Source organism: Ambystoma mexicanum, chromosome 12 (assembly GCF_040938575.1).
Source record: "Ambystoma mexicanum isolate Mex_15411 chromosome 12, UKY_AmexF1_1, whole genome shotgun sequence".
Classification (NCBI taxonomy): domain Eukaryota; kingdom Metazoa; phylum Chordata; class Amphibia; order Caudata; family Ambystomatidae; genus Ambystoma; species Ambystoma mexicanum.
Window position 1 is genome coordinate 18,869,572 of NC_090936.1, and position 22,419 is coordinate 18,891,990.

The 22,419-nt window shown below is 45.2% G+C and overlaps 1 protein-coding gene across 2 annotated transcripts in view; it reads left to right on the forward strand.

Moving 5' to 3' along the window:
- DMTF1 (cyclin D binding myb like transcription factor 1) overlaps window positions 1-22,419 on the forward strand; it is a 106,593-nt gene that overhangs the window by 22,747 nt on the left and 61,427 nt on the right. For both annotated transcript variants that reach the window (XM_069627827.1, XM_069627828.1), the window contains exons 5-9: window positions 2,779-2,893; window positions 3,596-3,672; window positions 11,392-11,549; window positions 18,313-18,345; window positions 21,860-21,969. In XM_069627827.1, the coding sequence (XP_069483928.1) occupies window positions 2,779-2,893; window positions 3,596-3,672; window positions 11,392-11,549; window positions 18,313-18,345; window positions 21,860-21,969 (493 nt within the window). The remainder of the gene's footprint in view (window positions 1-2,778; window positions 2,894-3,595; window positions 3,673-11,391; window positions 11,550-18,312; window positions 18,346-21,859; window positions 21,970-22,419) is intronic.

Consider the following 22,419-nt stretch of genomic DNA (forward strand, 5'->3'; position numbering starts at 1 on the left):
TGGAAGGACTCTTAATGCAAGAGACTGAGCCCCTGCAGGCAGCAACTTTTATACCGCCCTGCCCAGCACAGAGGCAGGCTAATTGGTCGCACCTGGATCAGCACACCCGCATACAATCTGCCTCCTCCCTCTCTTCCTGAGCTGGTGGAAGCAGAGCTGATCCCTAGGGCTTCTAGGGATTGTAGTTCTGATGATGACAAATAGGAATAGCCGGGAATAGATAGTTATAGCCAAGTGCATTGTGGTAAGTGTAGTTTGTTGGGAAAAATAGAAAAGCACTAAAGTCTCGCAAATGGGAAATAAGGTCCAAGAAGTGAATAGCGGTTGATCCAAGAGTTTTCTGTAGATAAATGAATAACCATTAGTCCATATTGATCGCCAATGTATGCGCCCATGGCGCAGGCATGACACTTCCACTCCTGAGGACCTCTCATCCAGATGATCCTCCTGCACTGATCCGGCCCCAAGAACTGGATCCAATAGCTATGGCCATGTCCTGGCCACATGGACAACAGACCCCGGGGACTAACGGGTCCGACAGCCTTCAGGTTTCTGACATTACCCCATTGAGCGATCATATTGGCCTCTGCTTTAAGTAGAAGGACATGTTGACTGCACATGTTAAGACCGAACACTCTGGCAGTAAAGAGCACGGAAGAGTTTGCATAAGTTGGATGTTTGCAACATGTTCTGCAGATATTCTGGACTACTAACACAATCCCTGATGGCACCTGGCATAAGGTAATGCCTGGAAGATATTATTTACAGTGCCTCTATGAGTCTAGACGAGTTACCAGCATAATGTTGATTGATGGAAATCCTGATTGACAGAGTACAGCGCAACAAACAAGCCATCCTTCTAGCTCCTGGCATGCGGGAATACTGTGTCACCAGTAAATATTCTTTTACGCCCACTAGCCTGGATCAAGCGCAGCAGCTGAGTTTGAGAAATCTCCCCGAGACCCCTAGTCCTCTGACCGATTGTACAAGAGGAAACCGAGGCCTCAGGGAAACCCTCTGGGGTAAAAACCCCTGGGAACTGGAGTTGGGTGCGTTGCGGTCTGGTTTCCGGGAAATGAGCGGGTAGTGCTCGTAGGTCTTACGGAGTACGGGTCGTTCCAGACTGGTGTCTTTCGGTGGCGATGGCTGAGGGAGAAGGAACAACAGATTACAACGGTGAAAGGTGTGGAAGAAAGATTGAGTACATGTAAGGATAGATTGTAACCTGTCTCTTCGTCCGTATCCGTCTTAAATGCAGTAGGGAACCCCAGGTTTGTAGTGTGTACTTGAGAGCGTACCCTGTAGCAGTAGGGAGAGGGACACGGTAAGTTTGTCCTGGTACGAAAGAAGGGCAACAGTAAGCGGAGAATGGCTTACCGTGCTGGGAGGACGTTTGTCTCCGTTACAGTTTCGGCAGCATGAAAGAGGCGACAGGTAAATGCCAGAGATGTCCATGCGGGCTCGCCTTGAATAGAGGAGGAATAAGGAAAGATGAATACAAGATGGAGTCAGTACAAGGATGAAGTATCAGAAAGATTGAGAAAGTTTGCACACAAGAGAATACCTAGGTTCGAACTTCGGAGCGCATGAGTAAAGAGTAGCGACACGTAGCTCCTCTGTCTCCCACTGTTGATCAGCCAAGCGTGACGAGCGCAGAGAGAGGGATCCAGCCAAGACTAGAAAGCAGTTGCGAGTCAGAGAGGGAGGCAATATGGCGCAACCAAGACCAGCGCCTGTAAGGTGTCATGACAGCTCCAGCTACTATAAATTGATTGCACAAAAAGTATGTACTTGCACAAGATTGGTTGGTTTATGGCACACAAGTGACGCTATCAATCATAATGTATTATATGGCATTCCACAGGCTATACCGGGATAACGGCCCGGCAGCCTGCGTTAAAGTTAATGTGCAAAGATGGGCGCCTTTTTTGAGAAAAGTGGGGCTCCGTATGGGGCCCTTTTTTCACTTTCCATGGTGGCCAAATGAAGCAAAGGGAGAAGCTGCAGGAGCTGCGTTAGCCGCCGCCGCAGCAAACGGGTAAGTGGGATTCGGGGGTTGGGGCGGAGACGGTGGCGGTGGGGGAAGATGACTGTCTTGGGAGCCGGCTATCAGGCAGCTTGGAACGTGGACTAGATCGGGAGTATCCGCCTGCATTTCTAGCCTCCTGGTTGTCTGGCTCCCACCCACAGGGTGCTAAAAAACATACAAAATGTACAGCCTAAAGTTTCTAGGATGGAAAGTCAAAGAGTACAAATGTCAAGTTGTAAGCTACTTACCTTGTAAAAAAAAAGTTACTCGCCCATCAGTTCTCCACAGACAACACCGTTCATAGATCAGCATTAGTCAGTTATCACTTGCCAATGGCAAGTGTACATTTTGAGGACTGGAAAGTCAACAATTTTGTTTGATAGAACTGCTCATGATAGGTTTCCTAGATACAGAGAAAAACATGTTAGTGGATCGTTATGTTGATTTATACAGTGCAGCGCTGAGCGAGCGCTGGCATTTTCATGGTCTTCAGTGCTTGCCCTCAAATCAAAGAATGTTGGTTGTAAATCTGCCATGGAGCCCAGCCTGCTTCCTAGTGATCATCTGCTTTCTTGTGCATGCGGTAGGTCATTCCTAGAAAAAGTGCACAAACAAAACTTTCAGCAAAAGCAGTCACAACGCGCTAATATAGCAAATGTTTTGATGTTTAAAACCCATTTACTTGTTGTTGAAAATGTGTTTATAGAATGTATATTCACTAACAAGCTGTTTTACTTAATTGTTTCAAGATTCTTCAAAATGAACAATCGGACGACCTTTCACCTACAGGTAATGAAGAGGTAATGCCAGTCAGTCAGGCCTGGTTTACAACAAAAGAGGATAAAGATTCCCTCACTAACAAAGGTTGGTTCTCAAGGCTACCACTTGTGTCCACCATAGACCGAAAACAATTTCTTAATTTTTGTATCTGTAACCCAACCTTCTGGAGGATTCATAGCTTAGATATGGAAAAATTACTTCTGCATGCCAATAGGGTTCCGCTGAGGGTTTAATGATATGCTATAATTGTATGGTTTAATTCTGGCTAATTTCCTATGCTGCAAGAAATCTAAAGATCAGAGCTAAAATGCTTTCAATGGACTTCATTCACAAGGCTGTCTGACTATACTGCAGTGATGATCCTTACTACGGGTGAAACCGGTCTGCAGTTGTCTACAACCATGAGAACTCTGTCTTGGGTTGAAGAACAATTTTCTGGAGCCAAGGGGCTAAATTTCATAACCACAATGCTTTGCTCATATGGCTCTGAACTGGAGGGGAACTTCCAGTGATGGCTAAAGGGTGGTGCTGTGGCACATATGACTTGGCTCAAATAGCTAATTCTGCTAAATAAAAATGGATAATCTCACAATAATGGCTATCCATAAGCGCAGGACCTTAATTGGCAATATAATTAAACTGAGACATTTGCATGTGTCTAAGCATATAGTTGGAGAAATTATTCAGAATATTTGAGTTGTTTCAGACCACCTGCCAACTTTCTGAACAGTGAATTAGTCTACCGTTGCTGCAAAGATCAAAATAATTGTTTCTTTTTGCTTGTAGGCCACAAATGGAAGAAAGGCATGTGGTCAAAGGAAGAAATTGATCTCTTAATGTGTAACATAGATCGATATTTGAAGGTAATAGTTAAATGCTGGTTATTACCACTGCACACCTCCTTCTTTCACTAAGTGTTGTGCACCTTTAACACTACACACATTGTATTGCCTTTGAATGAAGCATGCACTGAATGACAACGAGAAGACCTTCTAAGGGAAGCTCGCACTTCCTCCCATGAAGAGGCCCTCGAAGGGGTTGAACGCGTTTCATTGAAAGCCACTTTTACAGTTCTTTATTTTCAGGATAAATACCTGCACACAAAAAGTAATTAAAATTCATAAAACTTAAAAGTCTGTGCCCACAAAGCAAAAGTCTCTCGCCCTGGGGAAAGCAAGTGCTTCCATCCCAGGGTGGTTTGAGTGCTCGTAGGCTAACTAGATGTACACTTTCTGGTTCCGATGGTCACCACTATCTGGCACCAAGCCCCTAACCCTGGTTGAGGTGGGAGCCGGCTTTGTGTCGTTCCTGGGTTTCCTTCTGCCTCATCTCTTTGCAGCCCTAAATGGAGCTTGGGTTTCAGCCAGGGCTTCTCCCTAACTGCCCCGGGTTCCCAGACCCTTTCTCCAACTTCATAGTTGTGCTTTTGGGTTGGTTTTCTCTCCCCCTCTCTCATCTGAGGGCAACCTTCCTGCCCCTGCCTGAAAACTCTGAACACTATCTGGTGAGGAACTCATTGTGGCAACAGTGAAGACAGGTGCAAGTGATCGCTGTTCAAGGGTGTTTATTGAGCAATTTTCAGGGTGGAAAACGCCTAAACTAAACCTAAATCTAAGATGGGAGGAAGTGTTGACCATCAACCATCAGATGAAAATAAGTCTGTCCTAGTGGCGTTATTTCAAAATAGAAAAGGGACTATACTTAGAAACCTATTGCCAAACCTTAAAACTACTACAAAAAGGGTGTGGGATAGTGTTGGGGAGAATTCTCAGAAATGTGCTAATTCCCTCCACCTTAGAGACACCCAGCAACTTTGCTGGATTTTGAGGACTTGATTTTTTTAAACTGGAGAGAGTGAGACCCTTTTTCCCACTCTCTCATGTATTTTAATATGATTTTCTACACTGTGTTTCTTTTGGTTATGGAGTCTAACAGACTCCATAGGCATCATCTTTTACAATTGTGTCCAAAGCACCTTCAGGGCAGTGACACAGGGAAGTCTTCCAGATTTCTCAAGGTTTAAATACCTTCTCTGGGATAAACTACTGTTTCCCAGAGCAGTGAAGTGAAATTGACTTTACTTAGAATTGTAACTTTCTAGCCCCAGCACACACCATCTCACAATAGAGTGCTGGAGGGGTTACCTAGTATCGCCTTTGTCTAGCTTCTTATGTTACGTATTTTATGTTACCCTTTCCACACTGAATGGCTGGTGGCAGTGGTTTGGTTTTGAACTACCGTGGTTTGCATTTACCGCGACCGTTCGCGGCTCCGGTAAAGCAACCGCGGGAGCCATCTTTTTCAAAATGGCCCCCAGTCTTCTTTTTTCGCCATGTCTTTGTGTAAAGGTCCTTCTAGAGAGTTTCTCTGCGCGCCAAACCTGGGAGTGTCTGGGGTAGGCAGGAAGTGAGGGAGGTGCCCGAAAATCCCTGTGCTTAGTCTCCTAGGAGACACAAATGCACTCTGTAGTGATTGGCTGGCTGACTTTCCGGCAAGGACAGCCACCCTGCTGGGTGAGTGACAGCTAGGTTGGAATGAATGGGAGAGAACTGAATAAAAGGCGAGTCTTTTGGCTTGGAAAGCAGAGTCGACCACTGGACAAAGGAACCGAAGAAGAGCTTGAAGAGGATGCCTGCTGCAAGTCCTGGACCGTTGGTTTGCCTGGTGAAGCCCTGCTGCAGTGCCAACTTGCTACGTTTGTATCAACAGAGAAGCTCCTGCAAGGACGACTGAGTTAGTGGGACCAATCAACTCCAAATTAAGCCACTTGGACATCCATCTCGGAGCTGGTTGAATTTCCTAAGAGTTGCTGCAGGAAACCGTATAGCCAGGGAGATGGACACTAAGAGTTGCTGCAGGAAACTGTATAGCCAGGGAGAGGGACACCAGATTGTGTGCGTTACTTTAAAGCTTTTGGAAGATCCTCCGGACTGCCACGAAGCAGGACTGACCAAGCCTGAGCCCCCTCAGCAGAGTGCGGGACCCCAGAAGCAAGGAAAGTCCACCTTCATAGCCAGGAACCGCGTTGTTGCTATTTGCGGTAGCAGCAAATAGCTGAAAAGCAAAACAGCCATTGAAAGTGAAGTTTGCTGGTTGACAGTCCCAGAGCATTGCAGGAGTCCCCCGATGTCCCCCCCCCCTCTCGTCCACACGACTGAGGCCCAGGAACAGTGAAATCTGCAGAGTTGCACAGGAACAGAAATCATCAGCTGCTTCTTTTCTTCTTCACAAAGGTACTGTAAAAAAATTCTAAGAGAACTTACCTCTTACTGTGGAAGTGCTTGTAACTTCTGCAACTCACAAGTCTATTCAGCTTGTGGCCCTACATTTGATTCTTCTTTTTATCAAAGATTCCTAAGAGCTTGTGCACAGACACTTCCATTCACTTACCTGAAGTGCTGCATCCTATACAAAGTATGTTGCCTATTGACTTTGGCTTAGCCTATTGAATTGTATGACTCTTCTAAGAGGATCTGAAACTATTTGCCCTGCTTAAGAATATTGGTGATCTCTTGTGTTCTAATAACCTTTGCCTTTTACCAACTCTTAAGAGTCTTCTCAATGCCAACAGTAAGATATTAATGTCCCCAGCACCCTTGTTATTGAAGTCACCTGTGGGTGTAGGTTGTGTCTCTGGGCCATCCCAAAAGGGTCTTGCCTGATTCGGAAACTCAAAGTGTACAATATTGAAGTGTATTTGTGTGTTACTGGTATATTGATCCCTTCTAAAGAAGGCTGTATAACTGACGGATAAATAAATTAATAATTGTTCATGCAAGAAACCTTGGGTGTAAGCGTTTATTTGAATACCTGTAACTGTGAGTCTTTGTAACACCACTACAGCTCGCATTTCCCCTCTTGAGATAAGCCTGGCTGTTCAACACGCTACCACAACTGTGTAAAACCAGCTTATACCAAAGGCCGGGTTGCCTATACCTGTAGACATAGTTGCTTGTAGTGTTTCCCAGAGGGTACTGCGTTCAAACTTTGCCTGACAGATAGTTTCCACAAATAATATGTCAGGATGCAGTAGCATTGGTCTGCCTTCCCCACGTTTAAGCACGGGGTAAGGTAGGATCTTGAAGCACAGCACACGCTCGAGCTTCCTCAGCACGATTCGACAGTTCTGTTCCAGTTTATCAGGAGCTTCAATGACCAAGTCTTGTTTCACTTGAGTCTCTTGCCTTCGAGGGCCTGATGTATTCAAACAACAAAACCAAAGTTTCTTCAGCAAATGAAAGTAGGTTTCCTGCTTTCACTTAGGGTGTGGATTCTTCAACCTTGGTTACCCCTCTTCAGGCATTGACCCCTCTTTAGTCACAGCCGCCTTTCACTGGGTTCACTATGGCTTTTGGTTCCTTCAGAAATCTTCATGTCTTTCTAAACAGCTCCAGTGGACATCCCTCTGCCAGGTTCACTTTTGTCAACACAATGTTTCTTGGGACTTTAGACTTGCCCCCTTCTAGTCAGCATCCCTCTTCGGGGTTCACTCTTGCCAACTTCACATTCACAAATGTTTGCAGGATTCACTTCTGTTGTTTTCTCATAGTTCTTAGGTCAAAGGCTTTCGACTGTACGGGGATTTTGCTTGTCCACTTTGAACTACCTTTGGCGGCTCTCCTACGGCTTTCTGGTATTTGCAGTTTCAGTCAGCTGGGGATTGACCAGAGCTCTCGAGTTAGCACCCATGTGGTGCCAGTTCCCTCTACAGCTGGTCTCCCCTCAACACTTTTACAGTTCTTTGAAGTTGGTTCAACTTGCCCATTTGGGTCTTTCATTCACCACAGCCTGGCTCTTATCGGCTCTCCCCTCGACTCACCGGCTGTGATGAACCGCTTGGCTTTCCGCGTAACTGGAGTCAAGGCCAGTACCACGGTAGCAGGAGTTTCCCTCACTCCCGCTTATCAGCGCTGACGCGCTCCGTGTACCGTTGACATCTGCTGCAACACACTGCGGCTGTTGTCCTCAGTCTTACGATCCACTCTTTCTGAGGTTTCACGGGTCTGCGTCGAAAAGGGCAAGGTCATGTATCCTTGTCATGCTCTCAATATATTAGCTGCCTTTCTCCTTCTTTTGAATGCCGGGTCTGGATAGCTGTCTCTTCGTGCAGTCTGCCTTGCTCCAACTTTTATCCCTGTTGGGAAGGGAAAGGGCCATCAGGTGTGTGTGTGATTCTGATCAATTGACTGACTTTGCCTGACACTTGTATTGGGACATTTCAGGTAAACGGCTCTGGTTTTAGTCTGTTCTCTGGTGTGTCGTGCAGAAGTGTTTGTGTCGGAAAAAGGGGGCAGTGGTTTTGAATGTCCTACGTGATAGGATGGAGAAATGGTGTTGAAAAAAGGGGGATACCGCGTCTCATCCCTCAGTCTTCCACTCCCTGAGGACCCCCCCCCCATCCAGGTTAGAGATGGCCATGTCCTGGCCACCTGGTGACAGATCCCCGGGGACTAGCTAGAGAGACACCTTCAGGTTTCTCACACTCGGTAGTAAAAAAGAAACCACTGCCACCAGCCATTCAAGTGGGCTAGTGTAACAATGTTACACGAGGACTGGGTTAAAGGAATTACTATGTAACCCCCCCCAACACTCGACATAGGGTGGTGTGTGCTGGACCCATAAAGTAAAGGTAACTAAGACAGGCGTAATCTTGGGAACAGTAGTTTACCCAAGAAAATGTATTTAAACATTAAGAGAAGTCCAAGGGGCATCTCAGTGTCACTGCACAGAAGGTGCTGTGTGTCGCAATGCAAAAGCAGTTGCCTATGGAGTTTACCAGACTCCATAAAACAGCAAGAAACATAAACAACCCACTCACTCGGGAGTAAAAATTAAAAAGCCCAGAGTCCAGCAAAAGAGCTCTGGGTTTTTAAGGTTAAAGGGAATTGGCCAAGAACTGAAAATTCTCCCTAATACTTACTTACTTGTAATTGAAGAATCCTCGAACTGTGCCTTTTCTGCTTCTGTGCCTCACCTGCTTTACCTCCAATCTGACTTTGAAGAACTCGTATCTAAATAGAGATCGACTGTTAACGCCTTAAGGCCTCTGCACAGTAATAAACATCTCTAAAAGTGTTTCCCTGCTATTGTTGGGGTGGTTTAACCTTTTTATCCCTACAACAGAACATTTTCTGAGTTGTGTGAGGAGTCAGAAACGAAACTCGGACACAAGTTGGCTATGATTTTGGTTATAGATTTTTATTGTAAATAAATGGGTTGGGGAAACTGCCTCTCTGACCCTGTTCTAAGAGGACCTCCCTACCCAAACCACAACTAAGGATCAGTCTGTGTCAGTCAAAAACAAAACTGTCCTGTGTCCAAAGTTCTATTCTGACCCTCACACTATAAACTAAACTCTAAGGTGCAAATGGAAATGTCTTTAACCCTGCGTGGTTTAGAAAAGTGTTCAAAAGGGAAGAATACATTGCTTCAACACAAAACTTCTTCAAGGATAAAGATCCTTGCTCCAGAGGCTGATTTCCTGTCCCCTGCATTCCTCTTTAACACAAAAGTTCATCAAACCTTAGTTCCTTGCGTCTTTCTTGGCCCATAATAGCACTGCCACGCAAATCTTTTTGGTTAGGTAATTCTATTTCTTTTAGGATTCCTGGTATACAGAGTTCTGCGCCTTCTCTTTTAGTCAACACAGTCCTGATGTTTCTTCTCAGGCCTTCTGGTATCCACACATTTGCAGTTGCCTGGTATACTATCCTGCCACGACTTCTTATATTCACACACTGGTAATTTTGCCTGGTATACTCTCCTGCCAGGTCTTATGTTCATACGGGGTCTCCGCCGGTTCCCGCTGTTGTACATCTATTTGGTTGGATAATATATCCTCTTGATAGATTATTCCGTTCGGATTGGCCATGTACTTGCACTGCATACATTCACATATTTGCAAGGGTCTTGTTTGTGATTCAATTCCCCCTTTTACAATACGTCTTTTTGCCTTTTCTCTTTCTGTTGCTCTGTTTATGATTTGAATTCAGCACGGTAGCCGATACGCCCCACTGTCCCCGCTGTCTCTGGGTGCACTCACCAGCTCTTGCTGACGTTCCTGGTCTCTCCTATGGTCAGCCGGTGAAGGTGCACCGCCTGCTTCCTTTACGTGACCGCTTTCCTTTCTCTTCACTCTCCCATCTCTGGCAGCTTCCACTGGACACGCCTGCTTCACTCCAGGCTTCGGTAAGTGAAACGCTGCTTTCTGTCACCTGCGAATGGCCAGGAGTCTCACTGGCTCCTGGTGGTCCTGCAGTGTGCCCTGCTCATGCAGGGGCTTCAGTCTTCTGCATTGGTGAGCCGCCTGGCTCCAGCACGCCTATCTGAGCTTTTCGGTTCCTAAAGCCTCGCTGAGAGGTGCATCTTTCTCTCGCCAACAGCAGCCTTCCCAGGCACTGCGGTATGTGAACAACAACTAGAGCGCTCGCTGGGCTTGTGGCCTCATCTGCTCTGTATTGCTCAATCCCTCTTGCTCGTCCCAGTATTTGGGTACTTCTGGGAAAAGAAGTCCACTGTTGATGACTTGGTTGAAAAACTTGGATAAGCGTTTTCAATGGTTTTAAATGGCAGATCAATCCTGGATGATTGATGCATGGAACTGGAGAAGGCGGTTTCCTAACTTTGACAAGGCTGTCCAAAATTGGAAGGTTGGCCTGCAGGTCTGGTGAAAAGACTCTCTTTATTCTTCATACAAAGGGGAGCGGTATTACAATAGGCCATGAGGGTATTAAACGTAGGAGGGATATCTTCAAGGCAAAAGGGAGGATAATGTGTCTCACCCGATTAAGCCATGACATGTCCTTGAAGGTTGTCTCGCCCATGTGATCCTCCCTCTTATAGCCACCCCCCAGGGTCAGGATCAGGTAGCTGTTGACGTCCCCTGGCCACACGGGATGAGTTCACTGATGGGAAATCGGTGATGACCCTATCAGACCAATCACTGTTGCTATAACAAGTGATTTTACTCGCTTTGAACTGTGTTCATGAATTGTATAATTCTTTACTTACCGTTTACTTACCTGAAGTATTGCATTTGTTTTCCATTGTATTGATTATTTAAAATAGTACTTACTTACCTGGATAACCTTACCTTGTGTATGTAAGATAAATCTCTATTTTACTATAACTACAAGTGTGTAAGAGTTTCTTTGGGCCTGTGTATTTACTGAGTTCATTGTACTTCTCTACAGCTCACGTTTCCCTCCTAAAATAATTGCAACTATTCTGCCATACTACCAAAACCTTGAGTAGTACAGGCTTGTACTAGAACCTGGCGCCTGTATACCAAGGGATCGTTTTATAAAGTCTACCAAAGGTAGACTTTAGGAAAACTCACAAAACAGGAACATTATTTCAGGGGCAGAAATCGGATTAAAAATGTTCCTGAAATCCAAAAAGCCTAACTATAATTGATTGGCTGATAGAAATGTACTTTAATTGCAATCTTATCAAAGAATATATATATATATTTTGGATACATATATTTCTAAGCAGTAACATTTGGTGTGTTTTCAAGAGTTTGTTCTGTACAGCTATGAAATCTTCACTAGATTGTTCAAAATCTTATTTAATCCGTTTAGGCACGCGGCATGACCGATGCTTCAGAAATAATCTTTGAGATGTCAAAGGATGAGAGGAAGGATTTCTACAGAACCATAGCATGGGGTCTGAATCGGCCTCTGTTCGCTGTGTACAGAAGAGTTCTTCGCATGTACGATGACACAAACCATGTTGGAAAGTATGTCAAAAGTAACTGATCTAATCAACTTGTTTACGTTCTTTCTGTCCTTACAAGAGTCCAAAGTCTTTCTACAATGTACGATTTAATTGTGTTCATCTATATTTGTAAATGGTACTCATGGAATTCCTGATAATATTGATTTGCAGCAGACACAGTTAAAGGGACAAGCCATAAAGCTTTTGTTGGGCGGTATTCCAATTAGAATCAAGAAAGAAAGATTGGGATAGGAAAATCATGAAGTCTTCCAAATAGTGTATATTGGTAAGTAGCGTTGAATGAGCTAGTAGTCAGCCACTAGGAACATCAGTGTGTTCGTAGAAGTATCTTGGATTGTAACGACAGACTGCACAATAGAGTCTCCTGCCATTATTCTTTTTATTTGCATATCCCCTGACACCATGGCGTTAAACCGTGCCAGCTACAGTTTATGGATGACGTTACTCCTGGAAAAGGAGCAAAGGGAAGGCTTTGTCTGCAATGCTACAAATTTCAATGCTATCGGAACACTGTTAACCATTTGAAAGACTTCCTGATGGTCTGACCCCAGTCTTTGTCATCTTTCTCTGATCTTGGTTCTTCATGACCATCGGTAACCAGTGAGAGCCCAAATCTTCCATCCTACACTTCTCTCACCAAGAATATTTGATTTTTCATAACCTACTTTACCCAACTTCTCCCTGATGGGGTCCCATTAATTTTCAGTCTAGCTGTCGCTCGCACAGCAGGGTGGCTGTCCTTCAAGGACAGCCAGCCAATCACCTTTGGGTGCATTCCTTTAACCAAGGAGAGTTTCGGGAACCTCCCTTGCTTCCTACCCTGCCAGACACGCTGGAGCCAGAGGCGGGCTTCACCCGTGAATCCCACCAAAGACAAAATGAACAAAGGGACCAACCTTGGTTTGGTGCGCACAGTAAAACTCAAAGAACTTGCAAGCAAGAAATGTCGAAAAAAGAAGACCGGGCCATTTTGAAAAAATGGGCACCCATGGGTGCAATACTGCAGCTGAGGATTCAGCCTGCGGTAAAAACGCACAATGGTAGGAAAAATAAACCACTGGCACCAGCCATTAATTGTAGTGACGGTAACATAAAAAAGCTACATGAGAAAGTAGACAAAGGGCATGCTAAGTAACCCCCAGCTCTACATAAAAGATGGTGTGTGCTGGGTCTACAAAGAGAAAAGCGTAAGTAAAGTAAATTTCACTTTACTACTCTTGGAAACAGTAGTTTATCCAAGAGAAGGTATTTAAACCTTGGAGCAATCCAAAGGACTTCTCTGTGACACTGCACTGAAGGTGCTGGGTGTCACCATACAAAAAGGTAATGCCTATGGAGTTTGTCAGACTCCAAAACCAAAAGAGAAACAGAGATCAAAAAAGGTCTCACTCACTCCAGGATTAAAATTAAAGGTCCTAAAGTCCAGCAAAAGAGCTGGGGGTCTCTAGGGTAGAGAGAATTAACACAGACATGAGAATTCTCCCTAACAATGCCTGACTGGCCCTAACTCTCAAGGGATGCTTCCCTTAACTGATGTTTCTAATGGCCATTGTTGTCTAACAGTCCAAAATAAATCATGAAGATTAGCCTCTGTCACATCTAGACAGAATTGTGAAGATTAGCCTCTGTCACATCTAGACAGAATTGGGAAGACTAGCATTGCGTCGCATCTCGACAGAATTGGGAAGATTAGCCTTTGTCACATCTAGACAGAATTGGGAAGACTAGCATTGCGTCGCATCTAGACAGAATTGTGAAGATTAGCATTCCATCACATCTAGACAGAATGTGAATGTCAGCTTGCACCACACCTAGACAGGATTGTAAAGATTTGCCTCCGTCATACCTAGACAGAATTGTGAAGATTAGCTTGTGTTTGGCTACTAATGGTGGCTAGTGTCCAAACGTGGCTGTGCCACATGGTTTTTCGCTTGTCCTTTGGCCTGTGAACTGTGAGGATAATCTTGCGTCACATCTAGATAGGACTGTGAAGATTAGCATGCACTGCATCTAGATAGTGATGCCGTTAACCAGCCCTACTGGAAATATCACCCCTCTGCATACACCTCTCATACTCAAACCAAACAAACTATTGCTCCAAGCGCAACAAACCGCACCCACTTCACTACACCGCAACAACAAAACAAACCACACATCGTCTCGCACAACAGCACATGACGGCAACCAACCCAACCAAAAAGCACACTTAAGCTCAGCGAACAGTGTTAACTGCTGTTGCTGTCAGCAGCACATCACAGCTCTCTTGCTCTTATCCCGCTCAACCATACTAACCCACCCCACTCTCATCCCTTTCAGATCCGCCAGAGTGCCAGGGGACTTCTCTGGTGGTGATAGTGCTCGGTCGAAATATCCTTTAACATAACTTAACCATAGCGAGTGTTAGAGTAGATTTCCATCTTTGTGTGACATTCTCTCCACCTCGGAAACTTCCAGCGCTTGCTGAGTATCCTCTGCTGTCCTGACCTCTACTTCCAAGTGACAGGGAAGATCCTAAGATGATAACCTCCTCCCTTTGACTGGTGGGCCTTGTTAGGCAAGATTGTATGCAGTACCCTTTGGGAACACTACAACAACCCTGACTACGTGTAATAGGAAACCCAACCTTTGGCATAAGCTTGTACTACACAGTTTTGGTAGCGTGTTGGGTAGCGAGGCTTATCTCAAGAGGGGTCAATGTGAGCTGTAGGGGAGATGCACAGAGATTCACAGTGACAAGTATTCAAATAAACTCTTACACACAAGGTTTCTTGAATAAACAATTATTAATTTATTTATCCGTCAGTTAGAGTAAGCCTTCTTCAGAAGGGAGCAATATAACAGTAACACTCAAATATACTTCATACAATACACACTCTTAATAACTCTAAATCAGTGAGTACCCCTTTGGGATGGCTCATAGACACAACCTACACCCTTAGGTGACTTCAATAGCTAGGGTGCTGGAGACATTGATATGTCACTGTTGTATTTGGAGTCATTTAAGAGTAAGTCAACGGAAAAGGTTATTAGAACATACAAGAGACCACAAATATTCTTAAGCAGGCAAATACTTTCAGATCCCCCAATAAGTCATTCAGTATAACAGGCTAAGACAAAGTCAATGGGCAACAGTCCATATGACCTGAAGCACTTCTTTGCAGGTAAGTAAGAAAAGTCTTTGCACAATGTTTTAGAAGTCTTAGAAGAAAAAGAAGAATCAATGTAGGGCGACAAGCCGTAAGACTTGTGAGTAGTAGAAGATGCAAGCAACTCTTTACAGTACCTTTGTATTGAAGAAAAAGTACAGCAGATGACTTCTGTTCCGGAGCAGCTCTGCAGATCTCACTGTTCCTGGGCCTCAGTCGTGGGGACAGGAGGGAGGACTTCTGGGGACTCCTGCACGGCAATGGGACGGTCACCGCTCGCAACCGGTAATCTTCAAACAAGTGGCTGTTCGGTGTTTCAGCTCCTCGAGTCTACCACAAATAGCAACACAGCGGTTCCTGGCTGTCTAGATGGGCTTTCCTTGCTTCCTGGAGCTCTTCGCCAGCTTAAAAGCAATGCACACAATCTGGTGTTCCTCTCCCTGGTATTTCAGTTTCCAGCAGTAACTCTGTGGAAAGTCAACCAGCTCTGAGAGAATGTCCAGGTGGCTTACTTTGGATTTGGTTGGTCCCACCAACTCAAGGGGAGAAGTCGTCCTGGCAGGGGCTTCTCTGAGGATACGAATTTGGAGTTTCAGCCCAGCAGTAGGGCTTACCGGGCAAACCAACGGTCCAGGAGTTGCAGCAGGCGTCCTCTTAAAGTTCTTCTTCGGTTCCTTTGTCCAGTGGTGGACTCTGCCTTCCAAGCCAAAAGCCTCACCTTTTATTCAGTTCTCTACCATTCATTCCAGCCTAGCTGTCAGTCACCCAGCAGGGTGGCTGTCCCTGCAGGACAGTCAGCCGGCCAATCACTACAGAGTGCATTTGGGTCTCCTAGGAGACTAAGCACAGGGCGTTTCGGTCACCTCCCTCACTTCCTATCCCACCCAGGAGCCATAGGCTTTCTTTTCTCATGAATCCTGCCAAAGGCAAAGGGACCAAACCTGGTTTGGTGCGCAGCGTAAATCTCAAGAAGGACCTTTGCATAAAGAAATGGCGAAAATAGAAGACCAGAGCCATTTTGACAAAAAAGGCAACCTTGGGTGCTTTACTGGAGCTGCGAACGCAGCACGCGGTAAATGCACACCACAGTAGTTAAAAGAAAACCACTTCCACCAGCCATTCAGTGAGGAAAGAGTAACTTCAAAAAGGTTACATGAGAAGCTAGTCAAAGGGGATACGACACAACCCCTCCAGCACCTTATTGTAATATAGTGTGTGCTGGGTCTAGAGTTACAAATGTAAGTAAAGTCAATTTCACTTTACTGCCCTGGGAAACAGTAGTTAATCCCAGAGAAGGTATTTAAACCTTGGGAAATATGATAGACTTCCCTGTGCCACTGCATTGAGGGTGCTCTGTGACTCAATGTAAAAGATGATGCCTATGGCATTTGTCAGGCTCCTCAACCAAAAGAAACACAAAGTTCAGAAATCACATTAAAATACATGGGAGGGGCCAGGGGGAGGGTCTCACTCTCTCCAGATTAAAAAAGTCAAGTCCTCAAAATCCAGAAAAGATGCTGGGGGTCTTTAAGTGGGGGGGAATTCGCAAATTTCTGAGAATTCTCCCTAACGGGCCTAACCAGTCCCAAGATGAATTGCCTTTTGTGCCATCCCTTGAAGAGTGCGACCATCACGGCCTGCAATTCGCCAGTACCCTGGGACCTCTGCAGCATGGCTGTGCTACAGTCTCCTGATGTGCGGTTTCACCTGACTTTGTGGGCATCCTTCTAAGCCTGCAGTGACCTGTTCAGCTCCCAAAAGTCCCTTCCCCCGAGACTAAAACCGAGAAGATTCACCCGCTGCGACAACAGTTCTTCTCCCGAGTCTGACAAAGGCACCAACAAGCCAGGATTGAACTTTGCTTGGCGTCAGTCTGCATGAGAGCTGTCACCAGATCCACTGAAGCCCCTTTCTTTTGTCTCCAAAACCGAGAAACCACTGACAAGTGTTTGCTGTTGCCTCTCCACTGGAACCATCCTACAGCAACCGTTTCTGCAGTCAAAGGTACTGCCCTACCCCTGTTACAACTCACCCGTGGGTTGTTTGCTTGATCCTGTGATCCTACGGGCTACGGATAGCTTTATCACGCACCCCTCCAGGTCTCCCATGGAGTTGAATTGGGGTGGACCACCCATTGTACTCTAACACTGCCTTAGGACACTGGTCCTTGGGGCCAACCTACAAGGGAACAACCCGATTCCCTTGCCTTTTGTAAAACTAACTTTACTCACCTACAATACTGAAAGAGACTCCTGATGCTCCTACGCTTTACTGTGCTTTCTCACTTCACCCCTGCCCCCTGGTGACCGAGCTGAACACTGAAGGTATTGGACTCATTAAAATAGGCTGGATTAAAGTTATAAAAAGTTATACAAATTTGGAACAGTTTGCATATATGTCTCAGATGGTTTTACGAAGTTATTTGTTACTACTAATGCTATTCTAAAGGGATCTACGTGATCCGACCGCGGCTGATTTGCCCACGGCCGGAAAGTTCGAATGAGAAAGGTGCGAACCACCAAAAGTTTGCACCTTTCTCATGCGAACACATGTACATACCCATACCCACATGACCCCCCCTCCCACACCCTCAACACACTCCCACCCACACCCCAACATAAACAAACCCCACTTACCTTCTTCTTCACGCTGAATCCCTGCAGCGCCAGTTCCCTTTCACTTCTGTGATTGGGAACCGGCACTGCAGGGTCCTTTTCGTTTTCTTTTACGGGGGCTGCAGGGGTTTCCCCCCACAACCCCCGCTCACTATACTATGAAGTATAGTGAGCAGGATGTTGCGGGGGACACCCCCGCAGTCCTTTTTCTTTTTTTTTTTACTTACCTGCAATGCTACCACCAAAGGTTCAAACCTTTGGTGGTAGCAGTTTTAGACCTTTTTGTACGTGGAACCGTTTAGATATGGTCAAAACGTACAATACCATTCTAAAGTTACTTTAACTGTGATTTATGATCTAAAAATATTACAAAGCGATCTTATATTATCTTATTGTTTTAAAGTACTTACTATGAATGATCACCTCTGCCATAGCATATATAATTAATGCCTATTTCTTTTTCTATAGCTCCTAAGTATATCAGTTTTTTTCTTGAATTAAGAGTATGCTATGTTCTTTGTACCTCTCTAAAGCCCTCCGCCCTCCTTAGAATAAGCCTGGCTTCTCGCCATTCTACCAAACCTTTGTGTGGTTCAGTCCTAGACTAAGAAGTGTAACCCTGTTCACCTAAGGTGGGCTTTTCCAAGTTCTGTCACAGACAGCAACTTGTCTAAAACTCTGTAACAGCGATTTACTGTTGAATATGTACCAGTGAAAGCCATTGGATTTTCTTCAGGTCTGAAAACCCTAAACCCTGTTTTAGGGACCCGAGTGAACCCTTGAACTTTTTCCAGTGACGTTTTTGGAGATTACCCCTCTAAGAAATCTATTCCTAAAAAGTTAGTCCTCTGCAATGTACTGCACTTTTATTTCTGGTAAAGCATATATAAAGATTTGACATTTGACAAATAGTGTTGTTGTTCTTGCTGTTTTTTTTGTTTGCAACACTGAATTCTTTACTTGTGTCTTTATTCTGATTCATTGACTTTTTATCATTGCACAGGTACACTCCTGAAGAAATTTTAAGACTCAGAGAGTAAGTTGGTAAATTTCTACTCCCTTTAACCAGATTGCTTATTTTTATCAACTATGTTCTTTTGTAATGGTTTCTGGTGTTCACTGAAAATGTATACAAAATCTAATTTCCCCTAATGCATAGATTTACTGAATCGTTTGCTCAACTATAAATGTAGACGTCATGCAAACAAATCTTTTCACCACAAGTGAATGCCAATCTCCGGCGTAGGCTAACTAATTGCCTGTTCCGCTCCCTCCCACGCCCGCAGCAAGAAACGCTCTTCTTAGATTGCCCTTCTCTATTTCCCCAGATACCGCCTCACGTCCATGCTCTACACTCCAGCGAGCACCATGAACTACTAGGACCCACCTGAACCACGCACCTCCTACGACCACAAAGGTCTGCAACATTCAATGGCAACTGGCAATATGTACACCCCCTTGTTTACTCACGGACCATCTTCAGGAGCCTGCTACCCCATTCCAGACATCTGTCCCTACACCCCAGGTCACCAGCCTGCTGAGGACAGTACCTAATGCCCTTAGCTCGTCAAACGCCACTGTTGCATACCCAGCTGACGGCGCTGCTCAAGCTATGTTGCTCAAGCTATGTCGAGCTCCACACTAATTGCTAAGCATGCCCACCTTACAAATGTTTACTAGGCATAACAGCCATTGTGTTATCTTAGTATGTCCCGTAAATATTACCACTGATGCTATTACTGCTGCTAACCATGCTTGCGTTTGTGCTGCATCCAATGCCGATGACCTTGCTTTCCATGCAAATGCTAATAGTATGTTTCCAAACAGCCCCTGTGTAACCCCAGTATGTCCCCTAGATATCACTGCCCACACCACCTCAATGGCAGACAGCCCATCATCCACTGAGCTGGCCTTTCCTCCCATACTGCCATTGAACCGTGTCCAGGGAAAGCTACCCAGCACCACAGAGTACACTGCCTGCACTGCTATCCCAGCAAACAACACAGTGCTGAAAACGCTCCCCACTGACCCCTAAGGGAATGCTAAGGGAACCTCACTGAAATGTGCACTAGTGAATGCACGCTCACTTACTGCCCACGCCCTAGATACCCATGACCTCCTTACGTCTCATGACCTAGACGCCCTAGCCATCACGGAGACATGGCTTAATGAAGACTCAGGCCCAACACTATCCCTGGCTATCCCCCCCCCAGGTTACACTATATACCATAAAGACAGACCGAATGCTAGAGGAGGAGAGGTTGCTCTATTGGCCAAAGAGCCCTTTCCATAAGGCCTTTCGCTACCCTCTTGGAGGAAAATGGGGACATCCTCTTACTTAAACTGACCACTTCACCCATTAACACTATCACTATCCACATCATCTACCACCCACCAGTTCCAATCCTAACCTTTGAAGAGAACCTTCTTCACATCCTAGGAGACCATATTATGGCTACATCGCAAATCATCATCCTAGATTTTAACCTAGGCCTCAATGATCCTTCAGACCTCCAGGCTGACTCAAACTCCCTGAAAGCTCTGAGCTTCAGGCATCATATCAAGAATTCCACCCACACTAAAGGCTGCACGCTGGACTGGATTGCAGACTTTAACTGCCAGATCACCATTCACTCTAATGCCCTGTGTCCGATCACCATTTACTCTAATGCCCAGTGTCCGATCACCATTCCCTCTAATGTCCTGTGCCCTTATATACAGACACAATACAAAAGAAATCCATGCTAATTTAGCCACCCTACAACCCCGAGCAGGTCCCACTTCCCCCCACTCAACCTTCCCACAGTTTTGCTTCCAGCTAGTCACAGAGCTAGAAGTCCTATCCATATTAAAAAGCCTTAAACTATCCAGGTGCAAAGGCGATGTATGCCCAGTGAACATTATCAAGGACTGCTCCGAAGCCCTAGCAGTCCTCATCACCACCTTCATCAATGCCTGCTTTGCCACAGGTATAGTGCCCACCAGTCTCAAAGAAGCCTGGGTTCTTCTGCTTCTAAAAAAATCTCATCCCTTGACCCTACAGCCCACAATAATTACCGGCCTATCACAACCACACCATTCCTTCTTAAAATCGTAGATCGAGCAGCTTACCTTCAAATTCTACACTACCTGGAAAACAATCACATTTTAGGAATGCGCCAATCTGGTTTCCGCTCAGGCCACGGTACAGAATCAACATTGCTCGACATAAAAAAAACAGATGGACGGGTTTAGAGACATGGAGAAGCCAGCTTTTCTACTCCTCCATGATTTGTCAGTAGCATTTGACTTGGTAGATCACAAAATCCCCTGCCACCACCTTACCACCTCAACCAATTTAGAAGCCACAGCGTTGATCACCTCCTTACTGGAGGGGAGAGTCATGAAAGTGTTTTCCAACATCGTAAGCGCCCCATCTGCACATATCCTTTGCAGAGTACGCTCTTGCATATCGGCTGCACTCTACAACATTTTCACCAGACCCCTCTTTGGCATTCTTGACTCCCTTAGCCTAGCATACACCAACTATGCTGACGACGCGCAAATTCTCCTAGCTCTTTCGGGCAACTACCCAGATGACTCAAAATACCATTGATTCCGCCTACACAACCACCTGTGCCTTAACGGGGCTAAAACAGAGATCTTGTTGATTGGACCTCCTTCCGTGCTCAATAAGCTCAATCCCCAATACACAGCCTTCACTGATAAATGCATCTAGACTCTTTCTATCCCCTCGTTAGGGAGAATTCTCATTTCTGTGATAACCTCGGAGACCCCCCATCTCTGTTGCTGTACGTTTATACTTAAACTTTGCAGCACAGTAACCATGCTTGCTATTTACTTTGTCGCTGGCAGCCTGTGAAGTTTTCCGTTTTGAATAAAAACCTCTATGAAATAAGCCAAACTACTTACTAACTTGTGATATTTGTTCAACAATTGATGGGGGCTGAACTTTTAAGTCGGTGTTGGTGATTTTTTAGGGGGGCCTGTCACTTCGGATGCCTGTAATACGTTAAATAATTAGCTTTCCTCCTCACTTTACCCCTGCAACATTGTAACTCTCTGTGATGCAATTGTATACTGTTTTAAATGTGGTGACCCTTTTGGACATTGCAATGTTGTGTATATATAGTTACTTTCCTTAATGTCGTTTTTCATTTCAGTTATTCTTGTGCAATACATTTTAGTATAACTGTGTGGCCACTTCATCACATTTGTAAGTGTTCTGTATACTGTAGCTGTGTTCTACTTTGACAAGACAGCCTTGTTTCGTCCTCCCTGTGTCTCCCTACATTGTCTTGTCGCACCTAGAAACACTTGTACAGGCGCATTATAAATGTCTCATCATATCACTACTTCTCAGTCCCAATCTACTAGTGAGAGTTTTTTTTCCACAGAGACCAAAAACCTGCATGTCCACTACAGACTGGCCTGCCTGATTCCACACCAACTCTCGTATTGCACTTTAAGACTCTTTCTTTGGATGTATGATTACTATAAACTTCTAAAGCTGCAATGTTGACAAATGCTAAGCACCTTTTTATTCCTAGGCTTCGTATAAAGCATGGGAATGACTGGGCCACGATAGGAGCAGCTTTGGGCAGAAGTGCATGTTCTGTTAAGGATCGGTGTAGACTGATGAAAGAAACCTGCAATAGAGGTACAGCGCATGCTTCATCCTTTCATCGCAGTGTGGGGTTGCATGCATGAGTGGGGATGTTTATTGCATCACTTGTTGCATCACCTAGGTTATTTGGCTCCATTGTTTGGGAAAGGCTGGGCTGGGAGTGCCTTAGAGCGTTCAAAGTTTGAAACGGTGGGAAGTGAAACAAATGTTTTCACGATCGGATAGAAAAATGAGGCTAGACAAGTGGTAGCGGCTGGATTGTGTGTGGGCAAACAGGTATGTTTCGAGGCCCTTTCTGAAAGTGGTGATGGAGGGTGTAGTGAGGATGAGAAGAGGTAGAGTGTTCCATGTCCTTGGTATCCAGTGGGTAAATGCTTGTTTTTGTGTGCATGTGAGTTTGCAGAGTGGAATGTGCAGACAGTGTTGGCTGGCTTGCCTGGTGTTTGTGTGTAGGTGATGAGTTTGAATTTGTTGTAAAGGTCA